The sequence below is a fragment of the Cyprinus carpio genome, chromosome B7 (assembly GCF_018340385.1).
Source record: "Cyprinus carpio isolate SPL01 chromosome B7, ASM1834038v1, whole genome shotgun sequence".
Lineage (NCBI taxonomy): Eukaryota > Metazoa > Chordata > Actinopteri > Cypriniformes > Cyprinidae > Cyprinus > Cyprinus carpio.
Window position 1 is genome coordinate 32,601,095 of NC_056603.1, and position 23,516 is coordinate 32,624,610.

At 36.1% G+C, this 23,516-nt stretch overlaps 3 protein-coding genes across 4 annotated transcripts in view; 2 read left to right on the forward strand and 1 right to left on the reverse strand.

The window, feature by feature from the left end:
• Positions 1-10,841, forward strand: part of sema4f (sema domain, immunoglobulin domain (Ig), transmembrane domain (TM) and short cytoplasmic domain, (semaphorin) 4F) — a 59,997-nt gene extending 49,156 nt beyond the window's left edge. Inside the window, exons 3-14 of the mRNA XM_019077161.2 lie at positions 1,959-2,018; positions 3,286-3,384; positions 3,644-3,755; positions 4,300-4,419; positions 4,513-4,667; positions 4,912-5,093; positions 5,234-5,375; positions 6,001-6,223; positions 6,316-6,425; positions 6,611-6,753; positions 6,854-6,909; positions 7,627-10,841. Coding sequence (XP_018932706.2) covers positions 1,959-2,018; positions 3,286-3,384; positions 3,644-3,755; positions 4,300-4,419; positions 4,513-4,667; positions 4,912-5,093; positions 5,234-5,375; positions 6,001-6,223; positions 6,316-6,425; positions 6,611-6,753; positions 6,854-6,909; positions 7,627-8,396 — 2,172 coding nt within the window. The 3' untranslated portion in view covers positions 8,397-10,841. The remainder of the gene's footprint in view (positions 1-1,958; positions 2,019-3,285; positions 3,385-3,643; positions 3,756-4,299; positions 4,420-4,512; positions 4,668-4,911; positions 5,094-5,233; positions 5,376-6,000; positions 6,224-6,315; positions 6,426-6,610; positions 6,754-6,853; positions 6,910-7,626) is intronic.
• Positions 10,842-11,338: 497 nt separating this feature from the next.
• On the forward strand, positions 11,339-19,856 carry LOC109060001. Its single transcript, XM_019077158.2, has 7 exons — positions 11,339-11,664; positions 11,852-11,970; positions 13,522-13,638; positions 18,111-18,164; positions 18,319-18,465; positions 18,801-18,923; positions 19,025-19,856. The coding sequence occupies exons 1-7, from the start codon at positions 11,658-11,660 to the stop codon at positions 19,061-19,063; spliced, it is 606 nt and encodes a 201-aa protein (XP_018932703.1). The 5' UTR covers positions 11,339-11,657; the 3' UTR covers positions 19,064-19,856.
• Positions 19,688-23,473, reverse strand: slx1b (SLX1 homolog B, structure-specific endonuclease subunit). Of its 2 annotated transcripts, XM_042728365.1 has the most exons (5): positions 22,778-23,359; positions 22,611-22,662; positions 20,669-20,989; positions 20,355-20,570; positions 19,688-20,075 (listed from the first exon to the last, which is right to left on the reverse strand). In XM_042728365.1, the coding sequence occupies exons 1-5, from the start codon at positions 22,948-22,950 to the stop codon at positions 20,046-20,048; spliced, it is 792 nt and encodes a 263-aa protein (XP_042584299.1). In that variant the 5' UTR covers positions 22,951-23,359; the 3' UTR covers positions 19,688-20,045. The 2 variants fall into 2 exon arrangements, with proteins under 2 accessions (XP_042584299.1, XP_018932700.2); XM_019077155.2 differs by having other exon boundaries at positions 19,688-20,570; positions 22,778-23,473.
• Positions 23,474-23,516: the final 43 nt, after the last annotated feature.

Consider the following 23,516-nt stretch of genomic DNA (forward strand, 5'->3'; position numbering starts at 1 on the left):
CCAAAAGAGTTATCAAAATTCAGTTTCAAAATTCAAGCTTGGGTTAAGCTTATTGTCAAGTGTTACCATTTACGCTAATTGAGGCAACTGACACTTCGCAAAGACCCTTAGTTGCTGTTGCTACTTTCTTCAAGCCACTGCACTTTCACGCCACACATTATGTTCTCATGCAGTGAAAAATACATTGCAGGGCAAAGAGGACACTAACAACATGCTGACAGACAAGACAGAGCAGGTTACTTTTGGTATGAAACAAAATGTCAGCTTTCAAATTTTTTACATTTTTTTTTAAAGAAAACAAACAATAAATACCATTTTGTGGTTCTTTAATGTGTTGTGACAGATCGCTGTACCTCAGTTCAAGCAGCGAATGAACCAGTCATTTCTTACTCTTTACTAGTTATAGCACAAAATAAACATGAATGAACATCAGACGGTACCTTGTTTGAAATGCGGAAAGACATCAATATACACCATTCTTCAAGTTCAAGTCCACCAACATTAATTTACTCTCCGGTCTGGTTTGTTTGTCGGCCAAAATGGCATATTTGGCATTATGATTGGTCAGATCAAGCCTCCAGGCGAAGGGTTAGTTGTGTTTCTTTAACTGTTATAATGAAAAAGATTTAATTAAAGTGGAAAGATTAAATCAAGTAAATCATTACACATTGTGCCAAATAACAACATCCAAACTGCACATCAACACACTCACATACAGTCATCATAACAGGCAGCACAGGATCGAATACACTGCTTTTCATCAAGCTAAACTAGATGATCTCATCCCTTGTTGCTAGTGCAGCTCTCTAACCAAATTAACCCTTTCCAACGTCCCTCCCCTTTCCCCCAGCAGCCACATCACACTGTCTCCTATCATCAGAGTCAAAATTTATCACACACTGTAATGTTGCTTCACGTCCGTTTACCCTCAAGCACACACAGAGCACAGGACATGCTTGAAAAGTATCTCCATCTGCACTGTTCATCGTCTGGAAGCAAAATTACTCTGTGAAGTGTCATGTAATATTAGATATTAAGATTAAGGAGAGCTGCTGTTGTGAGATCATAGCACTGATAACATGATAACTCGTTTCCTGGGCTTATATGTACAGTCTTGTCCCAAGGCAAAGTGTTTTAGATTTTTGGGGTTAGAATTTCTCTGTAAAATATATATATTATTATATATTCTGCACATGCTAGATTAGGCTACGGGTTATAGCTAGTCACACAGATTTGCTGCGTTGACCAATAAAAAGCTGTTTTGTTTGAAAGTAACTTCTTTGTAAGCTGTGTATCGGTACACTTGACAATGAACACTTGAACAATGTACCTTTTTTGTACCCACATTTCACTACTGTGACTGCACCTTAAAACAGTGGTTCTCAAACTGTTTGAGAACCATATTTTCCAAACACTATATAAAGAAGAAGAAGAAGAAGAAGAAGAAGACATATGTTAGCATATATTTTCATGTTTTAGCATTTTAATTCAAATAAGAGTTATGTTATTTTAATATATTTATAATAATTAAATAATTTCACTTATTACTACACTATACTCACTTGAAGCCATGTTATAGCTTTGTTTGAGGAACAGGCTGAAATTTAAATCATCGTTTACGAGTATTCAAACTTTGAAGATATGTAACAACAGGTTTACTCAAATTATCTTTTTTTATGAGAAATAATTTTTTTTGTGTGAAAACTATCCCTTAAAATCTGTTGTTTAATGTTATGTAAATGATCACAAATGCCATTTTCAGATTTTGGCTGAATGTATTAATATATTTGATAACTAAATAAGTAAATAACATTTACAGGTACTAAATATACATTTTAATACATTATGTTTTGCGTAATCATGGCTCACATCGTTTCTTTTTAACCAGCAAACAAGTACTGATCACTCTCTCTCTCTCTCTCTCTCTCTCTCTCTCTCTCTCTCTAATATTTATGTAGATTGAGTGGAGTGTTCCAGAAGAAAAGAGGAAATCTTGTGTTGCTAAAGGAAAAACAGAGGTAAAACTCATAGTGTATGGTGTGTGTTTGATGTGGGGGGATGTAAAGAGCTCAGTAGCAAGCAAAAAAATGATATAAACCTTGTGAAAGGGTTGGAAAAGATCCTACTTCCAGAATCCACAATTTTCCTGCTTTAATTTTTAGGAATGTTTTCAAGGGTGCCATCAACACTGGGCAAATATGAAGTTGTCACACTTTCACTGACACTCAGCAGTGTGGAAGCAGCATCATTGCAAAATTAAATATTTTCAGTTACAGATACCACTGTAGAAATGCAATACTCACAGAAAGCAATGATTAATTTATTCTGTGAGTGAAAGTGTCCAATAACAGGGTGGTTACCAAGATGACTAATGCTGTTTTTCTAAACTAAATGTATTTCTAAATGTTTAAACCTTTTTAATAATAAAAAATATATACTGAGTGCATTTACCCTTTAGTATAGTTCCCTGTGTGCGTGTCATTCTCTCCGTCCTTCTCTCACTTGAGGGTGACACATGCGGCGAGTGTGTGTGTGTGAGAGATAATGAGCTCACTTATTTGTGCTTAGCATTCATTGCTATATTGATGGGGGTGGGGTCTGTGGGAGATTGACAAGTGGGCTGAGGCCCTAATGGGGGAGGGTCAGAAAGGGTGTGATTAGGCAAACAAAAGGTATGCCGTGATAGAATGGAGGAGAGGAAACAAAAAAGAAAGATCTGAAGGAGTGAGCTAATTGACCCTGGAGACCTGCGACTGGTCATTTGAATGAACACTTTTCCCTCTCACACATTCACATTCGATTAAAACACATGGAAAACTCTGAATCAATACGGGCTGGGCTCTCATTAATCTTTATTGATGTACTTAATGGTCTGTGTAGTCCTGAAATTGAAACTTTTCAAGTAAAGTCAGCTGGTTTTGATCAAAATTAGAGCCTGGCATACATGATAGGATGCATTTGTGAATTAAAACCTCTTGTTTGACTTATATTGTGAAATGTCAATCATTACCAATTAACTGTGCCCTTTGAAGGATAAAAAGGGGAGGTCTCACTGTAGAAAATGCCCTGGGGTTTCAGATACAGCCCATTGGGGTTCAGGTTACCAATCAATGTTACTGATACAGAAACTCTCTTGTTCGGCAATGATTTGAAAGTGACACATTCACATAAGTCAGGTGTTATACATTTTAATATATTTTAAAATAATTTTTTCCCTGTGATAACAAACTAGTATATGTTATTAGACTTACAGTATGTCTTGCTTTACTGTGCTGCCCCTCACAGGACGATTGCAAGAACTACGTCCGCCTGCTGGAGTTTCTGGTTGATGGACGCATATATGCCTGTGGGACCTTTGCCTTTGACCCCCAGTGTGCATTTATTGTAAGTCTGTGTGTTTCCACAACTAAACTGACTCAAGTCTTGTCATACTATTAAGTAGGACCACTAAAAAGAAATGTATAAAATTAGACAGTAAACCTGTTCGCTTTAGACTGATTGACTGTTTTCCTCCTGTGGTATATGACTGTAAGTGTGTACTCCTCTCCCTATTATATTTTCTTCTTTGTCTAAATTTTGTTAATTTCTTAAAATTGATGGACAGACAGAACTTATATTTATCTGCCTTATCTGCTTCATTTAGAACATCTCTTCATTCTCTCTGGAGAAACATGAAGATGGGAGCATGAAGATGGAGACGGGGAAAGGGAAATGCCCCTTTGAGCCTAGCCAGCATTACACAGCAGTCATGGCAGGTATGAAACACATGCTCACTTAGCTATCTAAATAAGGCCATGTGGGAGATATATATTGCTTTTGCACACGGTGAAAGCTAATTATAGCCTAAATGCTAAGGTACGTACCAGGTATGTAATGAAGGGCATTTAGCTGCAGAATTTTTTTGTGCCTATAAGCACCAGAGCTCTTGGTTACTTGGTATGCATCTGTACTGTAAACATGGCTGTAGCCTGATTCACTACAGTCTTCCTTCAGTGGAGCTAATACTGATTTCCAGTGACATAATATGATTGCTGTAGCCAATCAAGATTGGTGAAATTCTTCCCATAGCATCAACACCATAATGTAGCATCTTGTACCCTTCTCGGACATAACTCTAAGATGTTTTCTTCTTAGGGGCCATTGGCTGGCCTCAACAGTGTAGGTGATTTCAGGGTGCCATTCTTGTGGGGACATTTGGTTCTTAAAATGCTTTATCACAAAACACAATGAAAACAAAGAAATGACTTAAAATGTTAAAAAATATATATTTTTTTTAATTTCTCTCTCTCTCTCTTTCAGGAGGGATCCTTTACACTGCTGCCACAAGTAACTTTCTAGGCACAATGTATGACATTTCCAGGGCAACAGGCCTCGAGCAGGAACGCATCCGCACTGAACAATCAATCAATTGGCTTAGTGGTAAGACACTCATCCATCCATTCATCCAGACAAATTATACCCAGATTGTTTATAACCAGACTCTTCATGACTTCTGCCTGTTTCTGAACTCAGATCCAGAGTTTGTCAGTTCTGCTTTCATCCAAGAGGATGAGAAGAACAACCCTACTGGTGAAGATGACAAAATTTACTTTTTCTTCACTGAAGTAGCTAAAGAATATGACCTTTACGCCAAGGTCAAAGTGCCCCGAGTGGCCAGAGTCTGCAAGGTATGAACTAGAGCTGGTCTATTTTCTTGTCTAGTCTCTCTAGTTTTTTTATGGTTTGGCTTGGTTGAAGTCTCAGAGGGATGTTGTACAGTAGTTCTACTGTCAGCTGATATGTTGTGTAATTAATTGTACTGTTCCAGTTGAGTTCAGATTTCTTCAGTCACAAAGTTCTTCTATTCTTTGCCATCTGTCTGTTATTTTCTTTCATGTCTGATCTATTTTGGTCTCTCTCTCTGTTATCTAGTCTGATGTAGGTGGTATGAAGACTTTGCAGAGAAGGTGGACGACGTTTCTGAAGGCCCAGCTGGTGTGTGAAGATCGAGCAAGTGGACAGCGATTTAACGTTCTGACTGATGTGTTCACTGTACAGCACCAGCCTGGAGACCCCAGCAGCACACACTTCTATGGCATATTCACCTCACAGTGGTACTTTGTTCTGTTTCATCTCTGACCTGATTTGACCTTCTGTGCTGGATTCATCTGTTTTGAATTATTTCTTTGCTTTTTATTCCTCCATGATTGTTGTTTTGTGTGTTTGTCCTGTTGTGTTGATGTGTAATGTGTAGGGAAAGAGGGGAGCTGTCAGCCGTGTGTGTGTACAGTCTGGAGGAGATCACTAAGGTGATGAATGGACCCTTTAAAGAGCTGAAAAAGTCCTGTGAGACCTGGATTAACCCAGAGCCCATACCAACACCCCGACCAGGACAGGTATACAGCTGCACACTCAACAACATACTGTACCATAGATGTAGTTCATGCCTTATTTTATTCACAGTACATACAGACACTACACTCTCAGAAATAAAGGTACAAAAGCTGTCACTGGGACGGTACCTTTTCAAAAGGTACACTTTTGTTCCTATTAGGTTCTAATATGTACACTTTAAGTACTAATATGTACCTTTAGGGAACCAAAATGGACCCTTTAGGTACAAACATGGACCTTTTGAAAACGTACCGCCCCAGTGACAGGTTTTGTACCTTTATTTCTGAGAGTGTAACAGAGCAATACTATTGTAGTCATTGGCACTCACGTCACCAATGGCGTTGTAATTTTTGGATTTGAGTACATCAGATGACCACTTCCCCCCTCACTTTATTCGGGGCACTAGTCAAAAATACCCAACACTGAAAAAATATCCCACAAAATGACCCAACAGGCTCAACCAAGTGATTGGGTTGAAAAAACAAGCAAACATTTAACCAATCAAAATATATACAGTAGTATTAGTATATGTCTTTGCTGGAAAAACCAACCCATGAACTTAAGAGTTGTTAACATCATGTTTCACTAATTATCTGTATTGATCCTTTCTTCTTTTATAACTCGCAGTGTCTGAATAGTGCTCTGATGGAGCAGGGCTTTGAGTCCTCCCTGAAGCTACCTGATAAAGTGCTGACGTTCGTGCGTGATCACCCTCTTATGGAGAACAGTGTGGTGGCAGCACCCCTGATGATCAGAAATGGCATCACATACACTAAACTTGCCGTTACCTTAACAATGGCCTCCAGTGGCCTGAAGCAACACATGACCACTGTTTTACACCTTGGAACAGGTAAGAGATATTAAACAGAAAATTAAAAAACAATTATTTAATAATCATTTGATCATCATGTGTGTTTTATATACATGTGCATGTGTTGATAGATCATGGAGAGCTGCACAAAGTCGCTGTAGTTGGTCCGAATGCAACTCTTATTGAAGAAGTCCCTCTGTTTTCTGCACAGGAGCCAGTGAATAACATATTGCTATACAAAGTAATGACATAAGTTTTTATGTTGTTTAATGTGATCTATTTTATTATTGTTATAATTAGTGATATAAAACAATACTGTATGTTCAATCTGAATTCATAAATTATGCCTCCCTCCTAAATCATGTTACTAATTTTTAGGGACCAGTGACTGGATTAACTGAGCCTCTCTGTCTCTCTGCTGTATAGGATGAGGCACTGGTGGGCACTCCTCTCTCTCTGGTGAAGTTACCCATAGTGGGTTGTTCTCTGTACTCCACCTGCGAGGTGTGTGCACGTGCCCGAAATATTGGCTGTGTATGGAGGCATAAAGAGGGAGATTGTGCTTTGAAGTATGTCACACACAAACACTCATTCGCACAAAAGCATATCAGAACACAGATTGAATCTTCCTTTGTTCATTGACGTCACACAGTTACATTTATCTTTCAGGCCTGGTGAAGTGGTAGAAGCAGATGATTTGGTCAGGCAATGCAACAAAGATGAAGGTAAGTCTGACAGTGGTGCCTAATATCTTTATTCCATACCTGTGGCATGCTGTTGATCACCACAGACACTAATTTAATCTCTGTTTTTATAAATGAACTAGAAATAATTTGATAGTAAATACACTTAAAATTGAATTAGTTGAGCAGACTGAAAGGTTAAAAAGCAGAAATTACTTTTTTTTTTTTTTACAAAGTATATTTTGAGAGATGCAAAACCAAAAATCCATATAGTTTATGAGATTTCTTTAATGTTTATCTTTTTATTCTTAAAGAATAGTTAGTGTTGTATCTTTATGTAGATGTTCTCCACACTATTACCATCTTTGCTGCTCTAAGATATTCATTGTAAAAAGTACATATCGATTTTTAATTAAAAAAGTATCTTATATTGTAATATTAGTAGACAATAATTTGCTATTAACTGAATGCAAATTAGATATTTTCCAGATAATACTTTTTAATAATTTGTTTTGTTTAAGGCTATGAATACAAACAAAGATGAACATATATATAAAGTTAAACATTCAGCTTTGCCATAATTTTATAAATAGAAAACATATATTTTAAATTGTTATCAAATTTCCCAATTTTAATGTTTTATTGCATTTTTAATTCCATAAATGCAGCCTTGGTGACCATATAGTGTAGAGAGAGAGAGAGACAGGAAAATGAATTGTGACCTATGAATTGTAATCTACTTTTTCTCTGTAACTTTAGGTCTTTGCTCCCCGCCTGTAATTGAAATGCGTGTTGTAAAGGATCTGCGTGTCCTGCTTTCTTGTGTGCAACTGTCTCCTCGTCCCTGCCGCTGGGACCATCCTCCACATAGTCACACCCGCCGCCACAACAATGACCTGGAGGTGCAGGTCTCAGATGAGAGTTTTGGCACCTACGTGTGTCTATGTGATGAAGTAGGCAGAGATCAGCCACCCTGCCGCAGAGCCGAGTACCAGCTGACCCTTGACAACCCCAGCATGGAGGGGAATGTGGCCACTGCAGGTGGCCGACACTTCCTGGCTTCCCACATCATGTTATTAGTTGTAGGTTTTGTATTGGGTGGGATTGTGATGTTTCTAATTTACAAACGGCAAGGCGGCATGAGAGGGGGCGGGAACTCATCATCCACGTTGGAAAAGGGGCGGGACTTGCTTCCTTCTACAGACACACCGCAGTCTCCAAGCAGCGCCAGTTTGATGTCAGAGGCGGTTCCATTAACCGAGAAAAGGAACGGGACACTGAACGGTCATGGACACAATATGCACCCGGCTGGGCACAACAGCAGGCATATTTATTCTAACTCCAGCGGACTAAAACTGCAGGAATCAGCTGTGAACCTAGCAGAGGAGTTGGATGGCAGAGAAAGTGCGGGACCAGATGGGGAGGAGGAGGGATTGGGGGAGGGGCTAAGTGAGATGGAGGAGGAGTTTTCTAAGATGCCTTGTCTAAGAGGAGCACCTCTGGCACAGTGTGAAGAAAGCTCTATCTAAACACCAGCACACACGTGATTTTTGAGACTACACTCTGTGAAAGGCTCGCAAACACAGATGGAGGGCTGGAGGAGAAGAGGAAAGCAGACAATCAAAGAAACTGATACACATTCCAAATAAACGATTGACATACGCAGTCGCACAAAGAAACACACAAACAAATAAACTGCATTTGTTGGAGGCTCCTCTACTACTCCTTTACATCACTGTCCAGACCATTCATTCCTGTGTACATAACATGCTGTGTAGATCTGTGTCTATCCTGCTGTTTCTGCATGTATTTGTTTATACGAATAGGCACTTTTGTGTACCATCCTTAAAGCCATGCGCACCCACGTGGAAATACACAGTCTGTGCATCTGTGTGTGTGTAGTTCTTAGTTGCTTAGTTCGCAGCCCAGAGCAGCACAAAGCCAGGAAGAATCTGCTAATTCTGGGCTGATTACTGAAATAAAATAATTTGATTTGTCACCAAAAAGGGCTTTCAAGCAAGAAACCCCTCTGTGATTGATGCTACACAGCAGCAAATAATGAATGAATGATAAAGAGACTGGAAATGTGATTCTTGCCTTACAGATAAAGTGGTTTGAGTACTGCTAATGAAGGTACTGTGGCCTATGGCAGGGATGGATTGTGGGGTCGCTGCCAGAGAAAGGAACATAAAGCGGCCCTCAGAGCATACAGTATGAGTTGGGCCCCTTGATGTAGGAGAATGATTAAGGGCTTTCGCATCGCAGGAACTATTGGCGGAAGTACCCGCTTGTTGGCGTGTTTGCACCACAGGAACTAGGAACGGTTTTAGTTCTAGAAACTCAGTTAGCTCCTACCTCAGAGTAGGGTCTAAAACAGTTCAACTACCAGTGACGTAAGTGTACGCTGATTGGCCAAGCGCATACGAAACATTGGCTACATTAAAAAGCCATGTAAAAATACTTAATGTTTGTAAATGCAGCAAAGTTCTTGCTGTCGGTGCAAATGCAACCGGGAAAACAGCCCGATGGAGAAATTGTTTCTCTAGGAACCACCCTGCTGGCTAGTTCCTAGAACTACTTGGTGCGAAAGCCCCTACTGACATGGACCACCAACTAGTGTGCCAAGGGGCCTCACAGGGCCATGATTCAGTCTGGAACTATAGTGCCCCATTTTGAGTGAAGAGAGAAAACTATTTAGCAGTCTTCTCCTGTATATCAGACCTGTGAACTGATAGTAGATAGTGAAAATTGGACTTTACTTGACCACTGCAAATTCAGTCAGTTACATTCAGAGCAAGGGAGTTGTTCTTATCTGGAATGGGGCTGGCAGTGTTTTGTGGTGTCACGAGAAGCAGTCAAACCACTATAGGGACCAGATGTAGCATGTTCTGTTCATAATAATCTGCACAGACAAAGGTGGATGTTGCTTTATATTGTTTCGCATGAATGCCTATTGAAACTACAAGGAAATCGTCAAAATGGAAATGAAGAGTGAAGGATTGATACATTATTATTGATTGTTTTGAGTTTCCCTTTAAGGACAGAGAATGTGGCTCATTTGAAGGTATATTTATCCCCAGTAAAGTGCATGATGCAAAGTAGCCATGAATACAGAGCTACAGATTTGTTATACAATGATCAGGGGCTACAGGTTAATCTAATGCACTCCCAGTACAAAGAGTGTTCTATTTATGTAGCCACAATGATGTCTGTTTCAGGAGTATGTAAATATTTGTGAATATAAAAGAAAATGAGAGTAAGATCTTTAAAACTTTTTTTTATTCTCTCTTTTCACCACTTGTTGGGCAGGGTCTGGGTGGGAGAAGAGTTGGGTTCTTCCTAAGTGTCAAACAGTCCCTCTGCCAGCCTAAATGTTGGATCACATTCAAATGCCATTTCCTGCCATATTCCATTAGAATAACTTGGATCTACTCACAATCTCCATTTATTTATTTTGTGTTTTGTATTTTTTTTTTAATATATATATATATTTGTAACATTATGTCAAAGTGACGGTAACACTCTGGATTATGTACAATATATCTTGTCTTCTAAATCTTTGTCAGCACTCAATAAAATAATGACAACAGGTACATTCAACCCCATAAAGTTCTCATTTAAAATTCCTGATCTTCTTTTGAGGTGATAGTGATAGTTTGAAATAAACCTTCAACCCTGTCAGTGTACAATAGTAAATCTACTGTAGTTAACTTGTCCACATGGTCTTATGTTAATATTATTGAAAATAACAGATCATTTAGTGTTACATGCTCTTTGTTGTTTATTCTGAATAAAGAAGTATGTTTAATGTACAGATATGTTGTATTCTAAGTTTCTATTTTTATAATTTATATATGATGAAGATAAATGGACATTTGTGTTTTAAACATTTATTGAAGATGTTTGTGTGAGTGGCTATATGTGTGAATGCCTTGTGATGCTCTTTGGAATAAAATAAAAACTACCTCTCAAAACAGTGTTTTTTGATAAATTTTAAACAGTTGAAAACTATTGCAGATGTTAACACACACACACACACACACACACACACACACACACACACACACACACACACACACACACACACATACAAACTTAGGAAGCCCCCATCATGGGCCAAGGTGACTCACAGCGAGGTTTCATTTTAAACATCCCAAAATATTTCAAGTTAAAAATATAATTTATTTGCTAGCTTTTATCTGTAAAAAAAATAAAAAGTAAACAACTGTATAACTAACAATGTTCAAGTCATTTGTCTCTGAGATTTCAATGGTGTACAGTCATAATCTTCTTGGTTATTTATAATTAATTATAATATGTTTGCAATGAGATAATGAATATGGGCAAAATTAAAGTTGAAGCATTGTTGTTATTCTTGATGTAACTAACTGACTGAAAGGGAACTCGCACGCAACATTCTTTTGGCTTGTTTGGTAACACTCAAAGGAGATTCGTCTCTCTAGCGAGATCCCAATTCGTCAGTCACTGACGTAACTGAGAGACGATAAGAGTTTGTGGATATTGTTTTTATTTAATGCTGAATTTTCAAATCTGCCATATGGTTTCAAGAGGGCCAGCAGTGGTGCTCTATTCATGTTTTTCGGTCTTTTCTTCAGAACTGGGTCTGCTGTCAGCTGACTAACGTAACAGTTTTCAGATGTTGAACTGGATTTCATAACGGGGCGGGACCAAATCACTCCGAAACAGAAGAGTGGAGAAAACAAGCTTAAAAGGATTCCTAAACATTCAAAGTATTTCGTAAGAGTTAACCTCATTAAGGGATCAGCAAGATGGAAGGTGAGTTTATTTTTTACTATAGCCTAGTGAGTTATTTTCCCGCTTCATTTTGTGAGGAATGTACATTTATAGCTACTGCTCGGCTGAATTTAACTGAATATGTGTGAGACGATCAGGTTCATTTTACGATTTTTTAAATGTAAGTGTTATAATCGCGTTAGTCATGAAACGTCTATGTCGTCGACAGACGAACCGCGGATCGAATCTGGAGAAGATCGGAATCCCGGAGAGGTTCTGCACATTCGCTTTCAGAAAAACCCCAATCAAAAACTCAAATACCTGGAGGCGGAACCCAAAATACTGGGGGTGCGTGAACCTATTGCACTTTACAGCTCAAATGCTGACAGACTTGTTTTTTTTTTTTTTTTTTTTTGTTTTGCTTACAAACTGGATGTAAAAATGGCCACTATTCACTACAACGAAAAGTTTTTATTTTATTTTATTTATTTATTTATTTATTTAATTTTGGACAATTGATTAGGCCTATATACACTGGTGTTAAGAAGTTTGGGATCAGTAAGGTTTTTAATGTTTTTAATGAGGTTTCTTATGCTCATTAAGGTTGCATTTATTTGATCAGAAATACAGAAGAAGAAAAAAACTGATACCGTGAAATATTACAGTCTAAAATAGCTCTTTTTTATGTGAATATATTTTAAAATGTAATTTATTCCTGTGATGTAAAGCTGAATTTTCAGCATCATTACTCTATAGTCTTCAGTGTCCCATGATCCTTCAGAAATCATTCTTATATGCCAATTTAGGACTATTGGTAAAAAGTTGTGCTGCTTAACATTTTTTGGAACCTGATACTATATTACTTTATTCAAGATCGTTGATGAATACAAAGTTTAAAAGAACAGCATTTATTCTTAGAAATTAATTAGAATTTGTTTTGGTAAAAATATATTCACTACCGTTCAAAGGTTTGGGGTTTGAAAAAAAAAGAAGCAAATTGTTAGAATCTTATATTGTTTGATATGATTTGTATTTTGAATAAATGCTGTTCTTTTTAACCTTTTATTCATCAAAACATCCTGAAAAAGGCATCACAGGTTCCAAAAATATTAAGCTTCAGAAATGTTTCCAACATTAATAATAATTCAGCATATTAGAATAATTTCTGAATGATCATGTGACACTACTGAAGACTGGAGCAATGGCTGATCAAAAATCAGCTTAGCATCAGAGAAATAAATTATATTTTTAAGTATATTAAAATAGAAAATTTATATTTTAAATTGTAATAATATTTTACAATATTACTGTTTTTTTCTGTATTTTTGATCAAATAAATGCTGCCTAAGTGAGCATAAAAGAACTTAAAACATTAAAAAAAAAAAAAACCTTACTGATCCCAAACTTTTGAACGGTAGTGTATATATTTTTTATAACAATGGTTTAATTACAAATATCATGGTTTAGTAAAAACAACTGTATGTTTGTTCACAAATGCCATAGGCTAAAAGAACTGTCCCTTCTGGGGGGGGGGGGGGGGATAGAAACCATCACAGAAATTCTAATGGTTCCCACTACAAATACAATTACAAACATTACTAACAATCAACCATTAAAAACATTTAAAAATGGTTTCCTGTAGTGTATTTTGGGAGATGTTCCATTAGGATTTATTGGTCTTAACAAACTACAAATAGAAGACAACAAATTAGACCCACAGGGACCATTACAGTTCCCATTAAAACCAATACTATTCCCATTATAACCAGTAAAACCATTGCAAATTCTGTGGTGGTTTCTTTTCTTCTTCTTCTTCTTCTTCTTCTTTTTTCCCAGCAGGGGTGGTTAATGCAGTAAAACCATGGATAATTATTGTAAGGGCTTTGTGGTTTATTACAGGTAACACAAATTGCGTTCGCTGTCTTTTTCATATTCATGGTTGTGATGCTCTATGTGAATGACCTGGGCATGTATACAGATGTGGGCATGGTCACAGGTGGCACCACCTCGATGATTGTAAGTAAGCCTACACTTCACATTTAACAATAAGATAGATTGATTTTTTTTTTTTGTATTAGACATTAGACATCCACCTATTTTCATATTTCATATTACAAGATGGAAACTCATAAAATGCACATACAAATGTATTTAATTGAGTCATATATATATATATATATATATATATATATATATATATATATATATATATATATATATATATATATAATATATATATATATATATATATATATATATATATATATCAGACTAATAATAAATAAATAAAATAAGATAAATAAATTATTTGTTGTGCATCAAAAAAGTCATGTGACTTTGCATCAACAGATCATGTAATTGAATAACTAAATTAATAATAGCGCACCACAGTCACTTTAAAGCAAGTCATTTCACTTGGCAGCCATCTTTGAAATGCTTGTTGCTGAGCTATAGACCTTATGTTGCTCTGCTGAGTTTCAGCACTACACTTCTTGTCTTCTGTGTTCCATTTGTATTTCCACAGTGCGAACATAAATTCGTACAAATCCGTGAATGGACCGTTCGTTTAAAAAACATACTGGTTATAACATTTGTTATGACATTTGCTTCGAACATTACAATGATCATGATAATTTTCATTAACTCTAACTCTACAATAAATAAATCCACTTCACCAGCTAATCAATCTTCAACAGTTATTCTACAGAGCTAATGCAAAAACAGAGTGGTTCACATTTTTTTTTTAAGTTTTTTTTTTTTTTAATTGTATTTGACCCCTGTAACCTTGTATTCTAATGAATAGGTTTTTGAAAGCAAATTTTTAGATTCCAGTGAAATTACACAATTCTCAATTCCAATTTCAATACAGCAGCAAAAACTATTAGCCTATCTAATATAAAAGTATAATATAAATATAATATATGACTACTATTAAAACTCTCTATTTCTTTGCTATTTACTTGTTTTCTTTTTATTTATTATAAAAAACTTGACCCTCTAACACTATATTTTATTTCTATTTTATCTACTTATTTTTCTTTTATTTATTATATAGAGAAAAACTTGACCCTCTAACAGAAGCACTCTCTATTTTATTCTATATACTTTTATTTATTTAAAAAAAAAAAAAAAAAAAAAAACCCTAACACTAGCACTCTCTATTCTATTTCTGTGCATAAAACCTACCGACACTAGTCATAATAACTTCTATTGTCCTCATTTGTAAGTCGCTTTGGATAAAAGTGTCTGCTAAATCATTCAATAAAAATGTATAAAGCTAAATCATTACTAAAGACAAGTAAGCACAAAACCAGCACAAATAAATACAACAAAGAGATAAACAGTGCCTGTCTAACAGTACTAATAAGGGACAGAAATTAAATAATAAAATGTTAAATAACAATGCATAGTCTTCACTATATAAAATAAATATAGGTTAATACTTATTAAATTTACAAAAGTTGTTTTGTTGTTTGATTAACATTAAGGTGCTGTATGTAATTTTTTGACCATACTAAATCATAAAAATACCATAATACACAATACACATGCAAGCTCACGTGCTTGTTTCTCTTGAAAACAGTGCTACACCCAGTTATTCTGCTTTGAAATGTGCATTTCATGTTGGAATGTCTGTTTTTGTTTTGCACTGTGTGATTCCGGTCACTGAAAAACTGCAAAGTACTGCAGCCATGGAAGCGAGCAAACGAACTGGGTCAGAGGTCGCAGATTGTACCCGACCTAAAAATATCTCTCTCCCACTTCACTTCCTGTCAGTTCTGATCTGTCCTATTGTAATAAAGTATATAAAAAATACTCAAAAATAAAGATTTATTTTTGGCATTTTTGCCTTTATTATGATCAAAATTAGCGTGTTAATGCAAATGATTCATATTTTTTTGTTTAATGTGTTAAAAATATTTAATGCAATTAACACAGGAGCAGAGCTGGGGTTGGCCATCCCACTCACAACTGCTGCTTCTGTCTCTTTTTTCTTGACAAGAACTGTCAGAACTGGCGCTAGCCAAACAAGTGCGGAAATGGTACAGGTGACGAGGAGCTTCAGTAGAACAACAGTGAACTGCGGTCAGATGAGATGTTGTCAGGCCAGATGTCATAAAACAAATTTTCCTGTTCTGTCAGCCTTTATACTGTGCTCGTAGTTGTATCATTTCATATTAAAGTGCGAATGAAACTATGTGTGTGCATGTCAGATCCGTGTCTCGTTCAGCAGCGGCAGCTCTTAAAGTAATTACAGTCAAGTAACCTAATAACTCATCTGCTGTGATGTCTGTTGATCAAAGAACAAAAGAAAAAGAGGAAATCAATAACTTTTGTAGCTTTAAGGATTCATCTATATTTAACTTAGAATTTTGTGTTTAATCACTTTTTTCAATTTCTGTATATTTCCTACTTGATGAAGGGCACAGGTAAATATGACTTTTATTATAAAGGGTTCATGTGAAGATTGTTCACTGAAAAATAGTATTTATTTTTTTTTAAATCTAATAAATGTTAAAACTGATAGCTCTCATTTAGACTGTAATGCTTAATGGCTATATTCAGTGGTCAAATACTAGGAGTACCAGTAGTATTTGTTTCAGTCATATGCTCCTTCAGTAATAAGAAAGATGCCGTTAAATAAATATTAAAAATCTACTATCTTTGTGTTGTTTATACATTAATTTGTAGAATGAATGTGCAGTTATTGCAATATAAAAGTATATTTAAAAACTTTCATTTAGATGGGATTAATCAGCTCAACGTAAGGCTCTTCACCTTTTTCACCTGTATTTCTTAATATCTGTAGACATCAGCTGTCTTTCACAAGGGCCCCTGGCCATTGATCAGTCCTGACTGTCAAACCCTGTAGAGTGCTGCAGTGATGATGTATTACTGTAGGATAACCCAGAATTTAGAGTCACCCTATCTCCATCGACAAAAACAAAAAAACATTAGGATTGTCCATTGTCTTTTAGATGCATGCCGAAAATAAGCTTTGTGACCAACAAAGTTTACGATTCTTATACATTTTCTTCATGATAATGTTCGAAAATAAACACAAATTTTATACATTTTGAAGGCTACATAGAATCGCCACAAGCTAAAAGCTAAACATAGTCTACAAACTTCACCACAATCACATATAGAGACGTGCTTTTCTAAATCATGTCAAATACAGCAGATCAGTCAGTCAATAGATCCATTCTGAAATCTTAATGTGTCCAATAGGGCTTTCACGATATTAGATTTTTCATATCACGGTTATTGTGGCCATAAGAATTCACAATACCGATATATCGTGAAATCTATAGAAACCTTGGGGGGAGATATATTTCCTTTGTTTATTGAGTTTTTCTTTTTCACCCAAAGAACATAAGGACACTGTTAAATGCAGGACACAAGACTCTGGCTTTCTCCATCTTCTTTGAAGCTCCTATGAAATAACAAGAGAGAAAATACTGTCAAGTTCAACAGTATGATGAATAAATATTAATGGTAACACTTTACAATAAGATGTTATTTGTTAACATTAATGTATTAACTAACATGAATGAGCAATGAACAATCCATTTCTTACACAATTTATTAATCTTTGTTAATGTTAATAAAAATAGAGTCGTTCATTGTTCATGTTAGTTCATAGTGCATTAATGTTTACAAACACAACTTGTGATTTTAATAATGCATAAGGAAATGCTGAAATTAACATGAACTAAGCTTAATAAATGCTGTGGAAATATTGTTCATTATTATTTATGTTATTTATATATGTTAACTAATGTAATTAACTAATGTTAACTAATGAACCTTACTGAAGAATGACCGCAGATGAGGCATTAAGTGCATGGCACTGCGACCAACTTAACATTTTACAGAGTTTAATGTAGCAATTTGCTCCTCAGTTTTTCAAGATCAGTTTTAATCGTGTAACTGTTAATAGATTTGAACAAAGAAATAAAGTGTTACTATGCACAAGCCGTATTGATTGCAAATACTAAAATAAGACGAGTAAAGAAAATGCAGTACTTATTAAAATAATCACCCTTTATTTAAATATATGAACACAGAAAATCGCTGTTAACAGGTTAATATAACGTTTCCCATTCTATGACTAGTAGTACAATAATGGCAACTTTGATGAAAACGGCTCTCCTCGAAGTAGCTGCGAGCGCTGCGTCTTCTTCTTGAGTGACAGGTGTCAGCGTTAAGGCACAATACTGACACCTGGGCACTCAACCAGGTACTGGCGCTGGAGTATTTACATGTGGTGTTATCATAAGAGAACTGTTCATTTTAAATATTTCAGTATATGGTCACATACTAAATTAACACGATATTGATAATTGTTGAATATCACGGTTATCGTCAATACCGGTATATCATGACACCCCTAGAGTCCAATAAGTGAGAAATGTAGAGGGCTGAAATCTAAATTCTTTCTGAAGGTACTGCGTATAATATGTCTTGACCTTCCCCTCTTATAGATCATTATTGCTGGAAGTCTGGCAATAGCTGCACAGAATCTTCACCTCCCAACTGTAAGTTTTCAGATCTTAACCCTTTGCAATACACATGTATTAGTTATAAGCCATGTATTTTATTTTGTGCATTTAAAACTACTAGAATTTAATATGGAGAAATTACTTTTTTTTTTCACCAAACATAGCCTGTAATTTCGTGTTTTTGTTTCAGCTAAAGGCTTGTTTAGGAATGCAAGTGGTGGCCTGTATGGCCTCTGTGATCTCCATATTCCTGCACATAAGTATTTTCCCTGCCGTGTATTACTGTTGGGCGCATGATTTAGAGTCCTCCCAAAAGACAACATGCCAAAATGTAACCGTAAGTCAGAAACACATGTACCTTAACAATTCTGAAACGGTATTCTAGGTATGAGAGACAATGGTTAGCTGGCAAAGTTAATATCTGGTTCAACAATGGACTGAATAGTGACTGTTTACTGCCAGCAACACTGAATCATTATTCTCCTGTTTAAGTGCAATACTGTATAAATAAAGGTGATTTGACTTTAAGTGAATAATGTGACAAAATTTTAAGATCTGTACGTTGTTTCTCTTAATCCACACTTACTGATTCAATCAAGATGTTAAAAGATAAAAACATGTCAGGGTGATAACACGTCAAATATTGCTGTCTTTTTGATGTTTTACCCACAGACTGGCTTTGGAAATTACCTGGGATTACAAAAGCTTGTGATTGGAGTCCACATTGCCCTTTCTGCCACTTTAGCTGCATACTGCTGCAAGGTCATTCAGTGCTGCTCTCCAGTGTCCAGTGTGGTAAGAACCCATGCAAACTGGAATGCAAGATGTAGCTCATGCTATAAGATGCTGTTTTGGAGGATATGATAACAAGTCCGTCTATCTGTACTCTCTTTCAGCCAGTAATCACGGTTAATGGACCTCCAGATCCTCAGTGAGGACAGTTTTAGTGATGAGCTGTTCAGAGCCAGGAGCAATATTATATCATATATATCCACATACATATAACAGCTGTTTTTTCAACACATGTATCACAATTTCATGTTCAGTTTTATACATTTTTAGATATATCTATGAATTACTGTGAATTTAAACTTTATATTTTGTTTTAACGTTTCTAATATTCCATCACATTTAATCATATGATTTGCATTAACTTTCTTTTCCATAAAAAAAACAGTGTAGCCTCTGTGCTGCAATGCGTAATTTCTGTCCAACCCGTGGCACTGAACAGTTTTGCAAAAATGACAATGACTGAGAACTGCTATAATGATTATAAAGTCCCACTCCAAACTCACTCTATTGACTGTCGAACCACTTAATTAAACAGAGCAATACTGTAAATGCTAATAGCTGCAATGCTTTCATTTGTCAAGGAATTCAGCCAGTATTCATTGCAGCAATAGTCATCCTCACGGTTTCTAGATTCTTTCTAATGGCCATCTGTTTCCATCCTGTTTAAACATGCAAATAGAACATTTGTGAGTAGTAAGTCAACATTACAACCAAATATCACCAACAAGGAATAAACCAAAAATAATGCTTCACAAAAACCACTAAAACAAAGTACACTGATTTATTGTTCAATAAATATCCATACATGATTTCAGAAACAACATATTCACATTTAAATTTATTTAAACCCAGTTGTTTTAAAAACACACACTATCCAATAATTATTCTCGTCTTGACTGAGCTTACACAATGTTCAAACATGTATTACTGCGGAATTAAAAAAAAAAGGTTTTTATCTTATTTTAAAATATGTGTGAAGACTCATCTTATTCTGTATATCCTTGGTATTTCTGGATTTCTTAGAATATAAAGATGCCTTGGCCTTAATAAGCAGTCAGTCTGTTAGGCCAGCCCTTCAATCCAACAAATACTTCTTCAAACAGAAACAGCTGTATGACATCATCTTCACAGCTGTAGTTCATCTGTCCAATGACTCTGTTTAGATGAATAAAAACAGTTATTTTGTTATTCAATAAAAGAACTGAGACATCAGTTCTTTAACTTGTCTCACTAAAAACTGCACCTTTCTCTTACTCTATCCACAGTTTTTAAAAAACGTAACTGCACCACTATCTATATATAACATCTTTGTGAAATATAAAAATCCTCTAATAACTATCTGGTATAAACACGTTAAGATTTAAATGAATTAAAATTTTTGAATTTATTGGTAACATTATATGATACAACAGGGAAAATCATATGAATGTCAACCTGAGATGAGGATGAGGAAATTTCTTCCAAATCACCATAACAGCCATTTTTATGGCGTATCAAACTCCCCCACAGCACCGAGTGATGACAGCCAGGACACTTTCCCTCCACAGGAAGTAGGTGGGAAGGCTCTGCTTTCAGAAAGTGTTTAGCCAGGCAAATCAGATGACTAACCATTTGACAGGAAGGGTGGAAACAAGATAGTCTATCCGTAGCCTGAAATCACAAAAAAGATAAACAATTGAGGCTCAGTTATTTCTGCAATGTCTTGAGCTGGTTTCTTAAAACTACTCTGAAAGCAGAGTGGAACTAACCTTAACAAACACCCCACATAACACACACCGCTCCACCGGTCTCTCATCTTGTTCCTTGCACTCCTGCTGGGGTTTCGTCTTAGCACAAACACAGCCAAATGTTAGAGGAATGTGTAGAGGAGGCTGCAGTTCAGGAGCAAAGTCCATTCGGTACTCCTGCTTTAACCAGCGCACAGTGAGGGGAAGTCGACTCCATGGCGCCACTCGCAGCATGCTTGACACCACACGCCAGTGGAATTGCAAACTGGACTCTTTACGGCTGCGCCGGGCAACATGGGACAGTCGACGAGAACTGTGTGGATGTTGCCAAGCCCACTCAAACTAACGGATGGAAGACAAACAGAGGACAAGTAAAACAAAGACTGACTGAATATTTCCACCTCACAACTGTAATTATTGTAATAGGTCTGGATGTTTACTGTTGAATTGTCATTTTCATTATCTTCACTTTTTTTTTTCTACCGTAAGTATAATAAAACTGAATTTTTGATTAGTCATATGCATTGCTAAGAACTTCATTTGGACAGGTTTAATGGCGATTTTCTCAATATTTAGAAGGTTTTTTTTTTTTTTTTTTTTTGCACCCTCAGATTCCAGATTTTCAAATATTTGTATCTCGGCCAAATATTGTCCTATCCTAACAAACCATACATCATTGGAAAGCTTATTTAAAAAAAAAAAAAAAAGAAGACCCTTATGACTGGTTTTGTGTTCCACATATAATTCATGCTATTTGGACACAATCATTAAAATTATTATTATTATAGCTACACTATGTAACTTTGGCCCTCTAGTGGTCTTAAAAACTGCATGTGTGATGTAGAAGAAGGTGTTTTGGTAGTGCTTTGGCTCTGCTTCTTGACATGAGAAGAATGTGGTTATAAGCATCAATGGCATCAGTAAACACGAATATATGATACCTTATCAGAGCGGGGATTGATAAATAAAGACCTTTTTTATACAAACTTTAATTCCCCAGATATCAAAAGCCTAGGCTACTTACTGTCTCTGTGTTTGGATATGAGTGACATGCATGGGAAAGTTTACATATGTACACAATTTCCCTCGAAATCCGACCCAACAGAAATATTATTTATATATATATATATATTTTTTTTTAAGTGTAACGTGATTTTTTTCTGCACTCTAGCTTAATAAAGGGGTGCTATTATGCTTTTTCACTTTTTCAACTTTACTTAGTCTGAAATGTTGCTGTTTGAGCATAAAAAAAGATCTGTAAAGTTACAAAGCTCAACGTCCACTTCAAAAGGAGATATTTTATTTAACAGAAATCACTTTTCAAAACTACAATGAATGACTCGTTTGGACTACAACGCATATTTTCCGGGATTTGTGATATCACAAATATCGACGAATGGGACGAGACCTGGTTCGAGCCACACTAGAGAAGGCAACGAGTATTATCACTATGTGGAGACACGCTAGCTTTCCCAAGATAGACGAGCTGAGAGGGGGTAAAATCACCCGGGTTTAAAATCATGCTCGAATTGATTTGATTTTGACCTATGATTTTAACCATAGACTGTGATTTTGACACAATATTTACACTTACTGAAGCTCAAAGAAGGCTGCTATGATAAGGGCCATGATATTTCCCGACCAGCCGAGTGCTGTCAATCACAGCGCACACTGGCCCAGCTAACCAATCACAGCGCATTTCGTATTTCAGAAGGCGGGCCTTCATTTGATACAGGAACTATTCCAGCCGTTCATGCCAGACTGGAGAGAGAGGTATTGTAATAATGTAAAATATGTGAAAAATAATGTGTTTTTCGAACAACCTAGTATGAAAGCCTGTTCTAGTACACCCCCAAACAAAATCAAGACCTTGTAAAAAAGCATAATAGGACCCCTTTAATAAATTTTCCCGTACAAAAGGGAGATGAAAGACAAGATATAACAAACAGAAAAGTGTATTTACCCGAAGAGCTGCAATATCAGATGGAAAGCCATGAATGATAAGAACCATCTCCCTTTAAATGAAAAAAAAGAGAACATTTACCACAAAAGACCACCGGTGTTTTTTTTTTTTTTTAGAGATCTAATCGTAATATGTCCACCATATGAAATGTTCAGCTGATATCTCACCATGGTCCCCTGCCACTTGTTCTCTTGGCTCCTCCTCGGTGTCGTCCAGCGTTGTGTTGACCTATACGGCGCTCTGGGTTCACAGTGAAGCCAATATATATCCGACCCTTGAACTTCGGGTTAGTACAGTACAACATATACACACCATAGAAACTCTCCACCTCGACCACCATCTTATTTGCTGCAGTAAGTTAGCTCAAACACCTTCGCAGAGGGAGGGCTAGTAAGACGTGAAGTTATTTCTGTCCTTCTCCTATATATCATCTGTTCAGATCACTGCAATATCCATCAGCATTATACAATTCCTTTAAAAACCTTCATCTCAAGCGTCATTGCTATGTTCTATAATCTAACTACAGTTATGTAAGTTAGTTAAAAAATAATAAATATGATATCCTATTAAAGACTAAAAAAAGAACAGCGTTTGTTCTGTATCTTCTAAGTTCTACTGTACTGAATCAAAACATTCATCCTTCTTCTTAGTTGAGTTTTAACGGCTTGCATCCTTGGTGTCGCAAAATTTGTTTTGATAATGTTCCCTGTTCATTTCAAACTACTAGCCCGTTAAGTATGCCCTGGTATGGCCTGAGCAAATATACGATGCAGGAGTCCCTTAGTAAGCATATAAAAATAATAAGTTAAAATAGTTTGCCATAATCCACGTTATTAACAAATACGATTTTGACCATCTATATTGATTTAACTTGATTTAAAAATCTGCAATTAAATTGTGTGTTTT